General features: G+C 34.9%; 1 protein-coding gene across 2 annotated transcripts in view; it reads left to right on the top strand.

The window, feature by feature from the left end:
• The window catches only part of NCKAP1 (NCK associated protein 1), a 96,657-nt gene that overhangs the window by 63,055 nt on the left and 15,687 nt on the right, over positions 1 to 17,915 (top strand). For both annotated transcript variants that reach the window (XM_065880128.1, XM_065880127.1), the window contains 7 exons: positions 1,014 to 1,146; positions 5,930 to 6,049; positions 6,695 to 6,834; positions 7,699 to 7,830; positions 10,140 to 10,358; positions 10,547 to 10,677; positions 10,910 to 11,007. In XM_065880128.1, coding sequence (XP_065736200.1) covers positions 1,014 to 1,146; positions 5,930 to 6,049; positions 6,695 to 6,834; positions 7,699 to 7,830; positions 10,140 to 10,358; positions 10,547 to 10,677; positions 10,910 to 11,007 — 973 coding nt within the window. The remainder of the gene's footprint in view (positions 1 to 1,013; positions 1,147 to 5,929; positions 6,050 to 6,694; positions 6,835 to 7,698; positions 7,831 to 10,139; positions 10,359 to 10,546; positions 10,678 to 10,909; positions 11,008 to 17,915) is intronic.

Here is a 17,915-nt window from a genome sequence, read left to right as displayed (position 1 = left end):
CAGTGGATAGTGATAGTAGTTTCTTTGTATTGAATAGAGATCATTATGAAAAGTGTCTCGTTGCTTTTATTTATGGGGGAAAAAACCAATCTACACTGATTTTTGCAGTTTGTAGTATGGCTTTAATTAACAGTGTTACAGAAGAAATCCAAATCGCCAGGTGGGGAAGGCATAGGGATCTCTTAATGCAACTCATGAAACACAGTTATCACATAACAAGTTTGTAAGAATTTTAAGGATTATTTGGAACCCTATCCTATTGTCTGACCCAAAGGCTACCTTGGAAAGAAAATGGAACATTTTACGTTTAGGTGTTTTTGAGCTACAGAAAGCTTCCTATTGCAAAAGAAGGATACAGCAATCAGAAATTCCTCTTCTCTTTCTTGGAAATAAAGGCACTTTGAATAATGTTTAAAATTTGCAAATTTTCAGTCATTTAATTAGTTTTTATCCATATTTTCTCTTAACCACATTCTTACTTTGTCATATCCAAGATAAAGACATGTTTACGACTTCTGTTTGTCTTCATTATTCCAAGATGTACTATATTTTATCACCTCACATTCTTTTAGATTTAACATCTCTTAAATCCGGAAGTAATTTAAAATTGATGGTGTGTCATTGTTTAATTGACAATGTTTTTCTTTCTTAGTGGTACATAAAATAATGGTGTTTCTTAAAATTGATAGTGACTTAGCTTTGATAAAATTTGATGATGTAAGATTTGAATGTCATATATTCATATGCCATAGATATGGTTTATCTTCTCTTTAATTTTTTTATTTAAAAATGTGTTGATGTTATATAAATAATATTTTTATTACTCTGAAATGATTATTGGTGTGTAAGAGATAACTCTTTGGAAAAATAACTTTTCTTTTCCTAAGAGAATAAATGCTACAGTTGGTAATTTTTACTCACTTGAATCAAATTAAATTAAATATAAGGTACTGGGTCATAAAATTTTAATTTTAACTATAAAAATTGTGATTCTAATTTTTGTTTCCTTATAGTTTTTATAGTCGTGCTTTTGAGAAGATGTTTCAACAATGTTTGGAGTTACCCTCTCAGTCAAGATACTCAATTGCATTCCCACTACTTTGCACTCATTTTATGAGTTGCACACATGAACTGTGTCCAGAAGAGGTAATTTCAGAGTAGTATTGTGATTTATATGGTATGCAGAAAAAACTACTCCAAACATAAAGCTGACCGAATGTTCACAAAGACTCACAAAGTCCTAATTATCTAATCTAGCTGCCCACTTAATGCATCTCTGTGCAGAATCAGAAGAATGCTTGAATAGATATATGATATAGACATAATATATATCTGAATAATCAGATAAATATACATACATGTTTGTAAGAACATATAAAGTCACTTGGAATTACCTTTATTAAAATAGTGAGTCAGGTATTAATATTTATGGTAAAGTTATATAGTGATTGATTTTTGAATGCTTAGTTTTCCTCTGAAACGCTCATTGAAAAGACTTGAAAATTGGAGAGATTACTGACTAAACATAAACATTTCAAAGAGAAATTTCACTGACTCGTCAATATAATAGATACAGTAAGCAAAATCCAGATTTGCTGGTATTTGTAATATATTCACATACAGGCACACACAGTTACTGAGTAATTGAACTACTCAAGTTTTACAGATACCAAGTATCTATCAAAAATGTACTCAGTATTTCTTCTAATCTTTCAAGAAGAAATATCACTTTGTGAGTATGGTAAGAATATATATTAAAATTAAATAGTATTTTAAAAAATAATTTAACTTAGTGTTGAATCCCTTTACTTAGAGCTGCAGAACTTGTCAAAAAAAAACTTACAAATAGCAGCATTATTATTATCTTTAAGCATTAGGTAGTATCTGTTGTAGATTGTTTTTCAGCATTCCATTGGAAGCAGACTCAGACAGAAATTAGCCTGCAGGAAGTTTATTAGGGAGTGCTTTTAGGATTAATATCTGTGAGGATATAATACCACCAATTTTAATAGATTTGTAGATTTTTTACAATTAAAAGATTTTTTTCCCCCAATCGTGACACCTAAGATATATTGTCAGTTTTTCCTCACCATCATCCTTCCCATTAATTACCCATCAAGTCCTCTTCATTTTATTTGTATGGTATATTGTAGTTCAGCTTTTCAATGTTTTTCATCCGTACTGCTAAATGATTTTTCTTCCTTCAATATCTGCCTTAAAGACTAACACAGTGCCACCAGAGTGCCTCTTTCCTTCTTAAAGAACCATCAGTGGTTCTCCATTGCATATGGAGAAAGTAAAAATTTCTTAGGCATTTAAAATCCTCAACAATTTGATCTCTACCCCCATTCTTTTTTTTCTTTTGTTATATGTCTTTAAGAAAAAAATATATAAACATAAAAATGTAATTTTAAGTATTTTAAAATGTATAGTTCAGTGACATTAATTACCTTTACAGTGTTGTGCAACCTCACCACTGTTCATTTCTAAAACTTTCATCACCCCAACCAGAGACTCTGTATACCCTTAAGCAATAACTCCCCATCCTTCAGCATTCCACTGGAATGGTATACTCCAGTCTGCTTTCTATGAATTTGCCTCTTCTAGAGAGTTCATATAAGTGGAATCATACAATGTTTGTCCCTTTGTGTCTGGCCTGTTTCATTTAACATACTGTTTCAAGGCTCATCTGTGTTATAGATATATCAGAACTTTCATTTTATGAATGATAATAATCCATTGTATGTATATATCACATTTTGTTTATCCACTATATACTCACAGTCTTCTACTTTCCACTCCCTACTGTAACTATCCCACCTTAGGTAAACTGTACTCATTTACTAGTCTACTTTTTGGCATCTTAGAGGCTTTTTTCCTCATACATAAAATTCATTTCACTACACCTCTACCTGTCGTACTCTTACTTTTTCTTCAGTAATCAGCTTAAATTCACCTCCTCCAAAAAGATTTTCAGCATTCCTCCAGTTAAAATTTGTCTCTCCTTAACCATATTTTCATAGCACTTTCATCATTATTTTATCTATCATCATCTTACCTGTATCATTTATTTTAACGTTTCTACCTCATTTTGTTGGTAAAGTTATGGTTCCTTAATGGGGTAAGACTCAATTCTTACCAAATAATTACAACAGGTAATTAATAGTGTGTTTATATTTATGTAGAACCATAAAATTTGTACAGCTTTTCTCATCTTTTGTTGTATTTGATTATTACAACAAAGTAACAGCATAGTCAGAACTACTGATAATTTCTGGTGGACTGATGGTTTTTTTCTCCCTATATTCATATAGCTAGTAAGTGGTACTATTCTGTTTTTCATTTAGCTAACTTGTTAAAGCCTGTTATATTCCAGCTGTGCCTTCTTAAACCTGTGATTGAAAGGATGCAAAGACACAGTCTTTACCCTAGACAAATCCGTGATCTGATGATCTGTGTTGTGGTAGAAATATACATGGGGCATTCTGGGAACATTGAGGGAATTCACTTAAGGGTGATGAGGGAATTCACTTAAGGGTGATGAGGGAATTCACCTAAGAGAGGATAGAGTAAGTTGGTGTGCACAGTTAATAGTTCTCAGTGCAGTCTTGCTTTGTAATTTTAGTTATAGCCATTCATCTCATTTAGATCAGAAAGGTTATAAAAGGCCTCTAGAACAACTTCTTAATGCTGAGGCTTTAGTTTAAGCTGTAGTACTTACAGTGAATTTGAAGAAAGATGGTACCTTTTGAACTAGATTTGAAATTCACACCCTCCTGGGTCAGCAGGATTCCCAGATAATGGTAGCCAGTACTAATGAGAAACTAATTATCGTGTTGCTATAACTGTACCATCCAGTAGAGTAGTTCACTCATCTTTTCCAGTTTCCAGTTTCATTGTTTAAAAATCTTCCATATGCTAATGTCTCCTAAATCTATATCTGCAGCCCACACCTTTCCCTTCGAGTTAGATTTTCTCTATATCCTGCTGCAACTTAGATATTTTTAGCCATCTGAAGTGTAACATGTCCAGAATAGAATTATTGATTTTCCACATCCACCCCAACTTGAAGCCTTTCTGTTTTGGGCTCTGCCTTTATATATGTATATATATATATTCAAACTCCTGCCTCTTCTCACCCTTGAACAAGCCACATCATCTTTTGCCTGGTTGATTGTTATTGTCTCCTAAGTGGTCTCTTTGCTTCTGCCATTATCCTCTGTTCTCAGCACAGAGCCAGAGTTAAGAAATCTTAGTTGTTTTCCTTCCAGTCTTAGCATTATTGAGCCATTGAAGAGAAGTTGTGAAATCAGATCTGTATTTTAAATAAGTTAGTCTAGTAAGTTTGAAGCAGTGCTAGTTCAGAGTTCTTTTTTTCAGGAAGAAGGGATAGCAAGGGATATGTTTTATCTTTCAAGAGTCAAAATTTGGTTAAATAAAATGCAAATGTTTATAATTTAAAATTTTTCCTTAAATAAAGTGAACCATTATTTAATTGTATCTGGTCTGTAGATCCCTTTAGGTTTTGCTTCCTATTCAAGGTTTTTTTTTTTTTTTTTTTTTTTTTTTAAATTTTTTATTTATTTATTTTTGGCTGCGTTGGGTCTTCGTTTCTGTCCGAGGGCTTTCTCTAGTTGTGGCGAGCGGGGGCCACTCTTCATCGCGGTGCGCGGACCTCTCACTATCGCAGCCTCTCTTGTTGCGGAGCACAGGCTCCAGACGCGCAGGCTCAGTAGCTGTGGCTCACGGGCCCAGTTGCTCTGCGGCATGTGGGATCTTCCCAGACCAGGGCTCGAACCCGTGTCCCCTGCATTGGCAGGCAGGTTCTCAACCACTGCGCCACCAGGGAAGCCCCCTATTCAAGTTTTAAAGGGCATTTAAAATACATTATAAGGTAGCATGGTACATCTAGGAACAGTTATTTTACATGTTTAAGTATTTTTATATTCTTTTATATTATCTTATATTTATTTCAGCATAGAAATAATGTTTGTAATGTCTGCATATGTTTGTTATATAATTATGGAAGATCAGGGAAGGAAAACTTATAAATCTGTCTCCAGAAACTAACACAACATTTTAAATCAACTATACTCCAATAAAATTTTTTTAAAAAGCTGTCTCTTAGTAAGTATTGCAAATGTATAGTGCAAAGTTGTACAGCATTATATACTCAACATTCCAGTTACCATTGATAAGAAAAACCCATTAAACTATTGCAACACCCACCAAAACTAAAATGATACAGAATTCTGTAGCTAGAGATAGATTGATTTGAGTGAGTGTATGTATCTACATATACGTATATAATCTCCCAAACATTAGATATAATGTTCTTTTCTCCCCTGTTGTGTTCAGAAAATGCATTTGTGGTCAGCCTTTTTTTTCTCTTCTGGGATGGGGAGTTTGATTTTAGAGAGTTGAATGCCTTGTGCATTTGCTTGTTTACTGAGTTGATATCTAATGATTTTATTTAAATATTTTAACATTTCTTTTCTGTTTATACACTACAAAATTCTGTGTTTTCAAGATTTTTGTATATAATCAGGTGAGATCAGAAAACATAACTCTTAAGTCTGATCTTTCATATTGTGTGTTTGATATTTTAGTATTTAAGAACTGGATATAGGACATTGGAATTTGAAAATTAATAGTTTTTCATGTTAAGGAAGACACTGATCCTTTCAGATTCCTTGCAATCATAATTGTATAATCACCAGGTACTTATTTTATGTCGGTTGTGTGCAAATACAGTACGGTAGGTTAGTTGTTAAAAGAGATAAAAGAAATCTATAACATCTCCCATCCTCACTCCTTATTGTAGAATAGACTTGAACCTTATTTTCCATGTTTATTTAAAAAGTGTTTTAATTCAAACTACTTTCTTATCATTTTTATTATTGTTGTTGTTACTGTTTTGCTTTAACAGAGACATCATATTGGAGATCGCAGTCTTTCCTTATGTAATATGTTCCTCGATGAAATGGCCAAACAAGCTAGAAATCTCATCACTGATATTTGCACGGAACAGTGTACTCTTAGTGACCAGGTGATAATTTAAATGTTCCCTTACAGATAGGAAAATTGTGTAGGAAGGCAAGAAAATGATCTCTTAGCTAGTTCTTTTCCATTTTTTAATTTTATTCTCACACTATCAGTAAATCTCATTACCTCATGTTGTGAAACTCCATTATTAGGTTTTTAAAATCTTCCCTCTGTCCTTAGGATTACAGTTTAAAATTAAGCTTCTAGCTTGGCATTCAAGTCCCTTCCTAAGGTAGCTCAAACCACTCTAGCCTGTACTTTATACACCACTACCTAGTCATTCTAACTAGATTCTGAACACATCATGTCCTATCATAGTCTTGGTCTTCATAGGCCATTTTCCTTTCAGTAAAATGTTCTTTCTTATTCCTCATTTGCCTGGTATTTTTTAACTTGTCCTTTAACTGTAGCTTTGATATAACTACCTCTATGAAGTGTTTCTTCACACAAGATTTACCTGTTTCTGTTTTTCACCAAGCTGAGTGGGCTCTCCAAGCTGGCTAGGTAAACTCTACATCTCACCTATTACCTCTCTTCTTAGTGCTAGCATGATATTTGCCACATAGTCTGGATTTAGCTAAGGTTTGTTTCAGTAGTTAATGTTTTCAAAATAATTGGTTTGTATGATTTCATTTCTTTTTAAATTTAGTTGCTGCCCAAGCATTGTGCCAAAACCATCAGTCAAGCAGTGAATAAGAAGTCAAAAAAACAGACTGGTAAGAAAGGGGAACCTGAAAGGGAAAAACCAGGAGTTGAGAGCATGAGGAAAAACAGGCTGGTAGTGACCAAGTAAGCCATCCACTATTATTGTATCTTTTTGTTACAGGTAGAGGAGTATTTTTTCATTTTTTGTATGGCATTAGTACTGAGGAAATGCTGGTAATTGTAAATTCTTCATTTCCCAGTTGTTAATTTTTTTGACCTTTGTGAACTTGATTAGCCAGTAAGTGCTTATTTTATCTCAAAATACATATTTTGGATTTTTGAAGAAAATACATGTAATAGATGTCATTTGTCTTTATATGTTGAATATTGAAGACCAAGAATCTGTCTAAAAATTTGGGGGGGTATACTATAAGCAGTCTATAATTTTCAGTTTATTTAAAGTCAGATGTCTGACACTATTTTGGCATCTTGTCATATATTAGAAAATACTTGACGTCCTTTTTTTTTAATGGGTATATTAGACTAGATAGCATTCAGTGCTGTTTGTTTGTTTGTAGGGGAGGTATAGATGAGCAATAATAGGTGAATATTTTTTGTTTAAAGTAAATTTCCTACTTCCTTGCCTCCTGTGTTGAGCAAGCTATTGGCCATTTTGTAGACAGCTTTCTTCCCCCAGAACAGAAAATACAGCAGGAGTTGGAAATAATTCTTTATGAGTGCAGAATAAGCTTTCTTGTATATTAAGTCAGTATAGTCATCATCTGAATGAAGAAACGAATGATGCTGTCTTTAGAAAATTGCTCTCAAAGGTTAGTGATACCCTTAGAGATTTTGAACTTGTCAGTTCAGATCTTAAGAGAGAAAAAATCGATTTTGCAGTTATTATTCCCAAATAAAGTCTGATATGTTTATAAAATTAATTTTGTATTGCTGTGATGAAATGCTAAAAAAATTTTTTTAATTTACTGTTTAATAATATTTTTTCAGCCTTGATAAATTGCACACTGCACTTTCTGAGTTGTGTTTCTCTATAAATTATGTACCAAACATGGTGGTTTGGGAACATACCTTTACCCCACGAGAATATTTGACTTCTCATCTGGAAATCCGCTTTACTAAGTAAGAAAGAGTATAAAACTGTTTTTGTTTGTTGGTTTAGTTAATGAGTTTGTTATATTTATTCTTCATATCTATGCAATGTTTACTTTTATGAGGGAAAGCATTAGTAGAAATGGTATATAAATAATATATAAATTAGTAGAAACTGTAGTATAAAAAATAATGAACTGGGAAGTATAAAGAATAGTGAACTGGGAATTACTTAAATTATCCAGATTCTTATCCCATATTTATTAACTAGTTGTAACACTGGACAGGCCAGTTAATCTCTGTGAGTCTTAACTTCCTTGTAAGAAAAAGGGAGAAGATTAGAGCAAATCAGTGTACTTCAGCGGACAGGTGGCAACCCAGTAGGATCATGAAATCAGTTTAGAAGGTTGTAGTCAATATTTAAAGGAAGAAAGAAGAGGGAGGGAAGTAAAGAAGGAAGAAGAAATAGGAAAAAAATCAGTGCATTGCATGTAGTAAGTAGAAATACTGCTTCATGAAACTGTTTATGTATGTGTGTACTGTGTTGTGATGCTAGATACATATCTTATAGTGGATCACAGTCAAATGTGTGAAAACCTCAGGACTAGGTGAACACTTAAGTCTTGTGAATTCCAACGTATGCTGTTATGCCAGTAGAATTCTAGACTCTTGAGGCGCTCAATTCTAATTTTATAAGTTATATATATGTTTCTTGAAATATTTTATGTAACAAGTCAGAAATCTTTTAATTTTGTAAATATTGCTTCAGCCTTTTTCTAAAATTACACACTTATTTATTAAAGAAAATATTGATTCAACATATTTTTCTTGAAGGCCTTAAGGCAATTTATGAAGCAAAATTTTGCCAAAGATTTTTCAAAAACTTTAGCAAAAGGTTGTAGTCACTAACAAGTGTTTGTGCCATATGCATAACATTGTGTTTGTTAAGTACTATGAGTAGTAATGAAACGGTATAAAGCTTAGAGCTTCGACAATTATAGAACAAAGTAGAATATTTAAATAGGCAGTAAATTGAGTGTTAAGTCATCAGCTGAGAAGAGTCCAGTGTTGAGCAAAGACTATCTTTTGCTCTTCTTTAGTAAGGTAGGCATCCTGAAAGTGAAACCCAGACTGTTCCAGTATTTAGACCAAAGGGACATTACGCCTTCTGGTATTTATTGCTCTCAACTGGGTGGGGTAGGGAGTGGTGGGTGGAAGGTAGGGTTCAGTTTACAACTCCGTTGTTTTCCTTCTGTAAACAGTCTGGTCCGTTAATCCACGGAGAAGCAGATGTTCTTTTTACCAAACATCTACTTAGTGATCAGGATCAAGGCAAGGCTATATAAACTTGTTTACCTGGGAAAGATTTTTATGCCAGGACAAATAGCTTGTGAGTATTAGTTTGTTGATTTTTGCTGATCACTTGAGCACAGTCTTAGGACTTAGGGGCTGTGTACAAGGATAGCAGTTTTTGTCTTGAGTTGTTCTTCTGGGACTGATACTAGTGATGGGGTTTGTCTGGTGTCTTTATGGATTCATCCTTACAAATACAAGTCTAAGATCTTTGTAAATCTAATGCTCAGGGAGTTTTAAAGAAGGTGGCTAATGTGGGAAAAGATAGTTTAGGAAAGTATTTTCAACATTTGTTTCCTTTTAGGCTTATACAGTTTCTTGGGATATAAACCAAACAGATCTGTGTTTTATGTGGTGTGAGTGGTTATTGTACAATAAAGCTTTTGTTGTTGCCATGCTTTGATTGTCATGCATTTTGTTGAGAGGTAACCCTAAGTCAGGCAGGTGTGGGGTCAAATCCTAGACCCACCACTTCCAAACAAATTGACCTTGAGCATTTTACTTGAATTCTGCACCTTAGTTGTTTTTTTTCCCCCCTCTATGCAATGGTGCTGATAACCGCATAGTAGGGTTATTAAATATGAAGATTGTAGGTAATATATATAAAGCCTAAAAAACTACTGGCACATAACAGTGCCAAAGGAATTCAGGCTATGGACTAAATAGTCCACTGTACTTGCTGGAGACAGCATATCGTGTTAAAGGAATTTTTTAAACCTCTTTATTCTTAAATAATTTTTATTACTGATGCCCTTAGTATTTTTTTTAATCACTTGCATTTCCATTTCATTATACCTTTTAGGTGTATATTCTTTTTTAAAGTTGTTTCTTTGGAAGATAAACATAGTAGTAATTTCATGAACTTGTAACAAAGTGTATTTAAAATTTCATTGCTTATTTAATATTAGAGAGCAGTAGATTGAATGGCCTGTTTATATAGATACAACAATTAGAACTTTTTAATTATTTTTTTACCCCCCCCCCAGGTCTATTGTTGGAATGACTATGTATAATCAAGCCACACAGGAAATTGCAAAACCATCAGAGCTTCTGACAAGTGTAAGAGCATACATGACTGTACTCCAGTCAATAGAAAACTATGTGCAAATTGATATTACAAGAGTATTTAATAATGTGCTTCTTCAACAAACACAACATTTAGACAGTCATGGAGAGCCAACCATTACAAGTCTGTACACAAATTGGTAAGGAACATATTTAGAAATTTGGAGTGATATAAAGTTTCTTTGTAATGAATGCGTTCTGAAAGTTTTTTTTTAATGGATAATTGCTCATTCATGTTATTAGTCAGCTTTAAAATTATATGCAGTAATGTATACCATAATAAATTTTGAATTAATTTCTCCATTTGTAAATTTACTTTTCGCCTTAGGTATCTGGAAACTTTGTTAAGACAAGTCAGCAATGGTCATATAGCTTATTTCCCTGCAATGAAAGCATTTGTGAACTTACCTACGGAAAATGAATTAACATTTAACGCAGAGGAATATTCTGACATATCAGGTGAATAATACTCTGACATGTTTTAGAGAATGAAGAAAGCTTGATTCTTTTGGTTTTGATTCTGTTGTGACTATTTTTATTCAATTATATGGATAATCATACATTGTATCTTAGACTTAGCTTTGCATTTGTGTTCTTATTTATTCTACTGACTTTTCTTCGGGTTTTCCATTAATAATTTGCTTCTTAAAATATTTGCTGTGTCAAAGTATAAAATTCCATTTCCTTTCAGAAATGAGGTCGTTATCAGAACTGCTAGGCCCATATGGTATGAAGTTCCTAAGTGAAAGCCTTATGTGGCATATTTCATCACAAGTTGCTGAACTTAAGGTAATATAGTCTTTATTGATTTTAGCTTTAAAACATTTCAAGAATATGAGCAGCAAGCCTAGAAGCCTCAGGGAACAATTTTCTCATCTTTAATTTCTTGTGTTCTTTTCTGTATGAAATAATAGAAGAATTATGGTCCAGTAATTTAGCTTTTGCCAACTATTTTTTATTTCAGACTGAATAAGCAGATTCTTCTAGAACTGTTTGTATTTTTAGTGCTTCTTTGCCATTTAATGTGGTGGGTTGAGTACTATGATGTGATAATAAAAACTAGTCTATTCATATCTATGAGAATTCAAGGTATCTGATATCCTTAACAGTGCTGCAAGGCCCCTAGAGGATCTGGCCTTCCACTTTTTCTCACCTTTTACACTCCTCCATCCTGGCTGGCCTACTTGCTATTGTGTCATCTCAAAATACTCTTCACTAAGATACTGTCTCAGCTTGTCTTCTCATAACATTCATGTATTTTCAATTATCAGAATATCCCTCCTTGAACACACTTTTAAAAATCGCAACCATTACTTTTTATTCTTTTTATCCAGCTTTATTTGTATTTTACTTGTGACCTTTCATGTCATGCATCTTACGTCACTCACTAGAATAAAAACTCAATTATAAACGCTCTTAAAACCTTGGTGCTAGGGCTTCCCTGGTGGTGCAGTGGTTGCGAATCTACCTGACAATGCAGGGGACACGGGTTCGAGCCCTGGTCTGGGAAGATCCTACATGCCACGGAGCAACTAGGCCCGTGAGCCACAACTACTGAGCCTGCGTGTCTGGAGCCTGTGCTCCGCAACAGGAGAGGCTGTGATAGTGAGAGGCCCGCGTACCACAATGAGGAGTGGCCCCTGCTTGCCACAACTAGAGAAAGCCCTCGTACAGAAACGAAGACCCAACACAGCCAAAAATTAATTTAGTTAATTAATTAATTAAAAAAAAAAAAAAACCTTGGTGCTAAATTAGTGTCCAGCACATAGTAGTGCTTGGTAAATATCTGTTGGATTCAAAAATAAAAACAGGTAGCTTTCCTTACTCTTTACTTTGTTCTAGGACTCTTCTAAGCTCTTTATATATTTTTTATTAACTCCTTTAAATTCTTAAAACTGCTATTGTCCCTGTTTTACAAATTAGAAAAGTAAGACCAAGAAAGATGAAGTAACTTGTCCAGGCTCACATGCTAATAAGTGGTGAAACTTTTAATTTGAATCTATATAGTCTATCTGGCTCCAGAGTTTATACTAGTACCCTACTACACTGTTTTGAGAAATGCAAGAGATCTTAGCAGTCAGCTAACCCACCCTTATCTGATGCTGGAATATACATTTTTCTGGGTGGATGATTTGGTCTTCTTGAAAATGAGGCAGTCGTATCAATTACTGCATATCTCTAGTTATGTTAATATCTAAGTAGTAATTTTTGATTGGTCCTCATTCTTACATCAAGAGGTAGAGACTGCCTCTAACAACATGACCCTTCACATATTTAGAAACTTTTGTTGGTATTACCTTTCTCTTCCCTAAGTGAAGTATGTTCATATTTAGTCTCACTCTCTTCTGTTACAAATTCTGTCTTACTGGTGTCACTTTTAGAGGCTGGTGCCCTGAACTGAGAATAAACTTCAGCTAGAGATCTGAGTAGTGAGGGTGCACCTACTTACCCGGGACACCATACTTACTGATACAGTTTAAGATAGCATCAGCACTTTACATAGCTATACCATCCTGTTTTCAACTTGGAATCAGGTACCCTTCCCCCTTCCTCCTTCTCCTTTCCTCCTTTCCCCTGTCCCCCTCCCCTTTTGTTTTCATATACAGACTTGAACCAGGCTTTCTACATCTTGTATTTTGTGTGATTTCGTTTTTTAGACCTTTATTTTTGTTCCTTTAATAATTTATCTTGTTAGATATTGTTCATTATTTCTGGATTTTTTTTAGTTCAGATTTTGTCATAGTCTTTCAGTAATCCTTTTATAAACTTAACTGTCTTAGCTATGTCCTTAAGTATCAATGTTATCAAATACATTCCTATTCTTTAAAAGAAATGGAAGGAGCTTATGTTTTAACATTTCTCTTTTGTATCTTGGAATGACCATATTTTCTTTCTCAGATATTAAAATTTAATTTAAAGTTGATGTCATAATAGTATAGTGTTGACTTCTTTTTTAATACTATGAGTTTTCTGACTCATGAGTGTTATTTCTTGGCTGGATTCTTTTTCAAATATTTGGTAATATTAAACCTGAGTTAAAAAGCTAGACAAGAGAAACTTTTTGTGTAAGAACTTAGATTTATTATCTTTGGAGATACATGGGTGTGAATTAGCTTGGGTTTCTCATTAAATGTAGTATACCCCAAAACCAAGATGGTTTAGGATACTAAAATTTTTTTCTCTAAAACTTTTGATTTTAGTAATCTATTTGATTTTCCTTAACTTTTCTTTTTACCTTCATAAAAACTTGCCTATTTTATTAATGATTTAATGTTAGTTGTAAGACTTTTAGAAAATCACATAATTATGTTTTGGTATTTAGGGGCTTTTTATTTTTATTTTTTTGCTTCTCAAACACTAAATCCTGATTTAGTTGAGTATTTTTCAGACGTCTTCTTCATGTGGTCAACCGTAAATATGAAAGCGTTACATTTCTAGCATTGTGCCCATTATCATTTAGATTTCTGCAAAACAAAGCTAGTCCTGAGGATTTAGTTTTCTGGAATTGCACAGTGCTTTACAGTGGTTTTCTTAGAGATCCTTCTTAATAATCCCAAATTGTAATTCAGATTTCTCTGAATTTATTATTTTTTTAATTAATTAATTTATTTATTTTGGCTGCGTTGGATCTTCATTGCTACACGTGGGCTTTCTCTAGTTGTGGCGAGCGGGGGCTACTCTTCATTGCAGTGTGCAGGCTACTCTTTGTTGCAGTGCACGGGCTACTCTTTGTTGCAGTGCACAGGCTTCTCACTGTGGTGGCTTCTCTTATTGTGGAGTATGGGCTCTAGGCACGTGGGCTTCAGTAGCTGTGGCTCGCGGGCTTAGTTGCTCCGTGGCATGTGGGATCTTTCCCGACCAGGGATTGAACCCATGTCCCCTGCATTGGCAGGTGGATTCTTAACCACTGAGCCACCAGGGAAGTCCCTCTGAATTTAACTACTTGTATATTATTAAGAACTGGAGGTGTTATTTATGACTTTGTATTCTCAGCCTCTGTGTACTGAGGCATACTTCAATGTGTATTCTTATAATTTATTCCATAAGAAATCTTATGATCATAATATAATGGTGTTTCATATAGACAAGTTCAGTGTGTTTTATACTGTTCAGTGTGTTTTATATCTCATTGAGATAAATCTCCAAAAGTACTTGTCTATCAGTGCTGATTCTAATTGCTTTGCATTTTTCAGTGTCCTATAAAATTACTTTCCTTAGAATACAAATTTATGAAATTATGGAAGTAAAATAACATACAGATTGCTGCTTCCAATACTGGTAGGCTAGGTTATTTAGATCAACTTTTCCCTTAAGGACAACTTTTTTGAAATGTATGTATATATACATATATATATGAAACATTTTCTAAAAAAGAGCTAAAAGGGCAGTGAGGTGTTTATTTCTAGGCTAAAATCAAGGAAAGCCCTGGAAGCCACTGTGCTGATGTGAGGACATTTGCTGATCCAGAAGTAACATTTGTTAAGATTCAGCTGAGTCTTGGTGGTCTTGTGGAACAAGGGGCTCCATAATCAAAACCCAAAGACTGCCCAGAGTGGGAGTGGAAAGGAATTCTGCTTAAATTCCCTTTCACCCTCTTTACATAGATACCCCAAAGAGTTATACCTTCAGGGTAACAGTGAACTGGAAATGATTCACACACACCCCCGTACCCCAGGATTTTCAGCCCTGTTTGTGTTACTCTTTTTGTTTTGAATCTCAAGTCTTGAATGTGTATTAAAAGTGGTCCTAGATTAGTAGTGCCCCAAGGTGCTTGGCAGACGCTAATAAAAATCCTCTCTGGAGAAAGGTATCTTCATCCTAGGATTCAAATGATTCCTGCAAATAATTTTTCACATGCAGTCACCTCCAGTTGAAGAGTGGAAGTCCGTTGGAGATTAAGGGAGGGAGGAGGGAGAAGGTCTAATACATCTGGCTGGCTATCATGATTCTTAGGTCGTTCTCCCTTTCTCTCTGGCCACCTTCTGTTCCTGATGTTCCTGAATGTAGAGTCTTCCTTGTCAGCATCACTTCTTAAGACGATGAGAAGTTGGGTGTGTAACGACCCCCTCCCCCTTACAGACATGTAATAACCCTCTTGTTATCAAGCCCAAGTCTTCCTTTCTATGCCACTGCCTACAATTTCTGAGTCCTGCCTAGGCCCTGAGGCTTGCATTAGCGTGCCTTCTGCATAGTATCTCCCCTATAGGAACTTAAATGCTCAAATTTCTCATCTCCACTTATTCTTTGCTCCAGTTTTCATCTTCTAGAATTTTGTTGGCGTCTCTCATTCTTCTTTTATCTCCTTTGTTACCAAAGATTTATGCCTTTTTATTTTTTTCCTATCACTTCAGTGTATTTCTGAAAGAAGCAGAGTTTAGACATACATATAGAGTTCTCTACATTTAGCCAGCATGTAGTCTACATACTTGTTTGAACATTTCTATACGACAAATTTCTGAAAGTGGATCATTTTTTTCTGATATTGTCAAATATCCCTCAGAAAAGATTGTAACTCACACTCCCCATATTAGAGCATGATGATACCGAAATAGCATTTTAATCTTTATGAAATTAGTGAATACAGTGTTTTGGGGGGAATTATAATATTTTTAAGATAGTTCTGTAACATCTTAGCTTTTAATTTTCTCTATTTTTATTTTTTATATTTAATCTAAACTGACATAAACTAAATATTATGTGGCTGCATCTTCTTTTTATCTTAAAGATTACCTTAATTGATTGTTTCAGTTCCTGTTTTAGCTGAGGACCTTTTTTATTTCAGAGTAAATTTGTGGGCCAATTAAAAAAAAGGAAAGCTTCTTTATACTTAATGGTTGTGAGTAAATCATGTGTCAGACATAGTCAACACTATGCACATGTACTAATGATAAAACGTGTTTATTACTTTCTGGAGAAGAAAACAACCAGTGTCTCCATTCCTACTAAAATTCTTGGGGTGTTGTGCCCATCGAGTCAACTTCTTCAAGTCTTGCCAGTTCTTTCAGTTCTAGTTCTTCAGAGTCCTAGAAGGATGAAGTAAGAAATTTAAATATGAATTGTGCCAAGAATTTAACACTTTCTAACAGAAAACCAACATTTTTTTTAGTAGTCTTGATTCTTTTCACTTGATTAGTCTCAGTTTGTTCCAAACCATTTAGTTATAATTCCTAGTTACAGCTTTTGGGCCATTTGTCAGAGATATTAATCAATGGCTTTAAATGTATAGAAAGGGCTTCCCTGGTGGCGCAGTGGTTGAGAGTCCGCCTGCCAATGCAGGGGACGCGGGTTCGTGCCCCGGTCCGGGAAGATCCCACATGCCGCGGAGCGGCTGGGCCCGTGAGCCATGGCTGCTGAGCCTGCGCGTCCGGAGCCTGTGCTCCGCAAAGGGAGAGGCCACAACAGTGAGAGGCCCGCGTACCGCAAAAAAAAAAAAAAAAAAAAAAAAAAAAAAAAAAATGTATAGAAAGCTCTGTTTCAGGGTGCAATTGAGGGAGAAAAGAAATTTATATAAACTATACTTTTAAGAGGAGACATCATTAACTTTTTTTTAAGAGTAATGTGCAAACAAATAATTCAGGGTAATCGTTCTTAAACCATGGTCCCCAGATAGCAGTGGCAGCCTTGCCTTGGATCTTAATAAAAATGCACAAGTTTTGGTTCTACCTAAGATCTGCTAAATCAGAACCTGTGGAGCTAGAACCCAACAAGTCCTCCAGATCATTCTGATGCACACTGAAGATTAACAACCATTTCTTTGGGGATTAAGAGCATGGATTTTAAAATCAGGCATACCTGAATTTAAATTCCAAATTCCACTATTTAATATCTATAACTTTGGGCAAGTTATCTAACTTCTCTGAGCCTTAGTTTTCTCAGTTGTGAAATTGGACTGTCACCTCCCTCATTTGGATCAGGGTAAATGGGATTGTTTGTAAATTTCCTAGTAGAGGAGCTTAAAAATGATTACAGAATCTTACTATTAAATATATACAATAATTTATTGATTCTAAAACAATTATCCTATATTAGCATTTCTGAAATTATACATGTCTTATAGTCATATGATTAGAAAACATTGTGTCAGTTTAATTGGTAGAGGTTCTTTTTAAATTTATTTAATTTATTTATTTTTGGCTACATTGGGTCTTCGTTGCCGTGAGCGGGCTTTCTCTAGTTGCGGCAAGCGGGGGCTACTCTTCATCGCGGTGCGTGGACTTCTCATTGCGGTAGCTTCTCTTGTTGCGGAGCACAGGCTCTATGTGCGTGGGCTTCAGTAGTTGCAGCACGCGGGCTTCAGTAGTTGCAGCACGCGGGCTTCAGTAGTTGCGACACGCAGGCTCAGTAGTTGTGGCTCGCGGACTCTAGAGTGCAGGCTCAGTAGTTGTGGTGCACTGGCTTAGTTGCTCCACGGCATGTGGGATCTTCCCAGACCATGTCCCCTGCATTGGCAGGCAGATTCTTAACCACTGCGCCACCAGGGAAGCCTGAGTTTTTTTCTTAATGGCACATTAGATAATGGTGCATTTAATATTCATTGCTGTCTTTGATTCACTGATACATGATATTATGTTCAAGGTGCGTGAGCACAGTCAAGGTTGGGCATATATTTGAGTGTATACTGATTGATGGGACAAGTATTGAATAGGCCTCAGAGAGAGCAGGTAGTCTAATTAGACACTGTAGAGGTTGAATTTAGC

This window comes from Phocoena phocoena, chromosome 7 (assembly GCF_963924675.1).
Source record: "Phocoena phocoena chromosome 7, mPhoPho1.1, whole genome shotgun sequence".
NCBI classification, from domain to species: Eukaryota; Metazoa; Chordata; class Mammalia; order Artiodactyla; family Phocoenidae; genus Phocoena; species Phocoena phocoena.
Note: the sequence above shows the minus strand (reverse complement) of the source record. Positions and strands in the feature narration are given on the sequence as shown.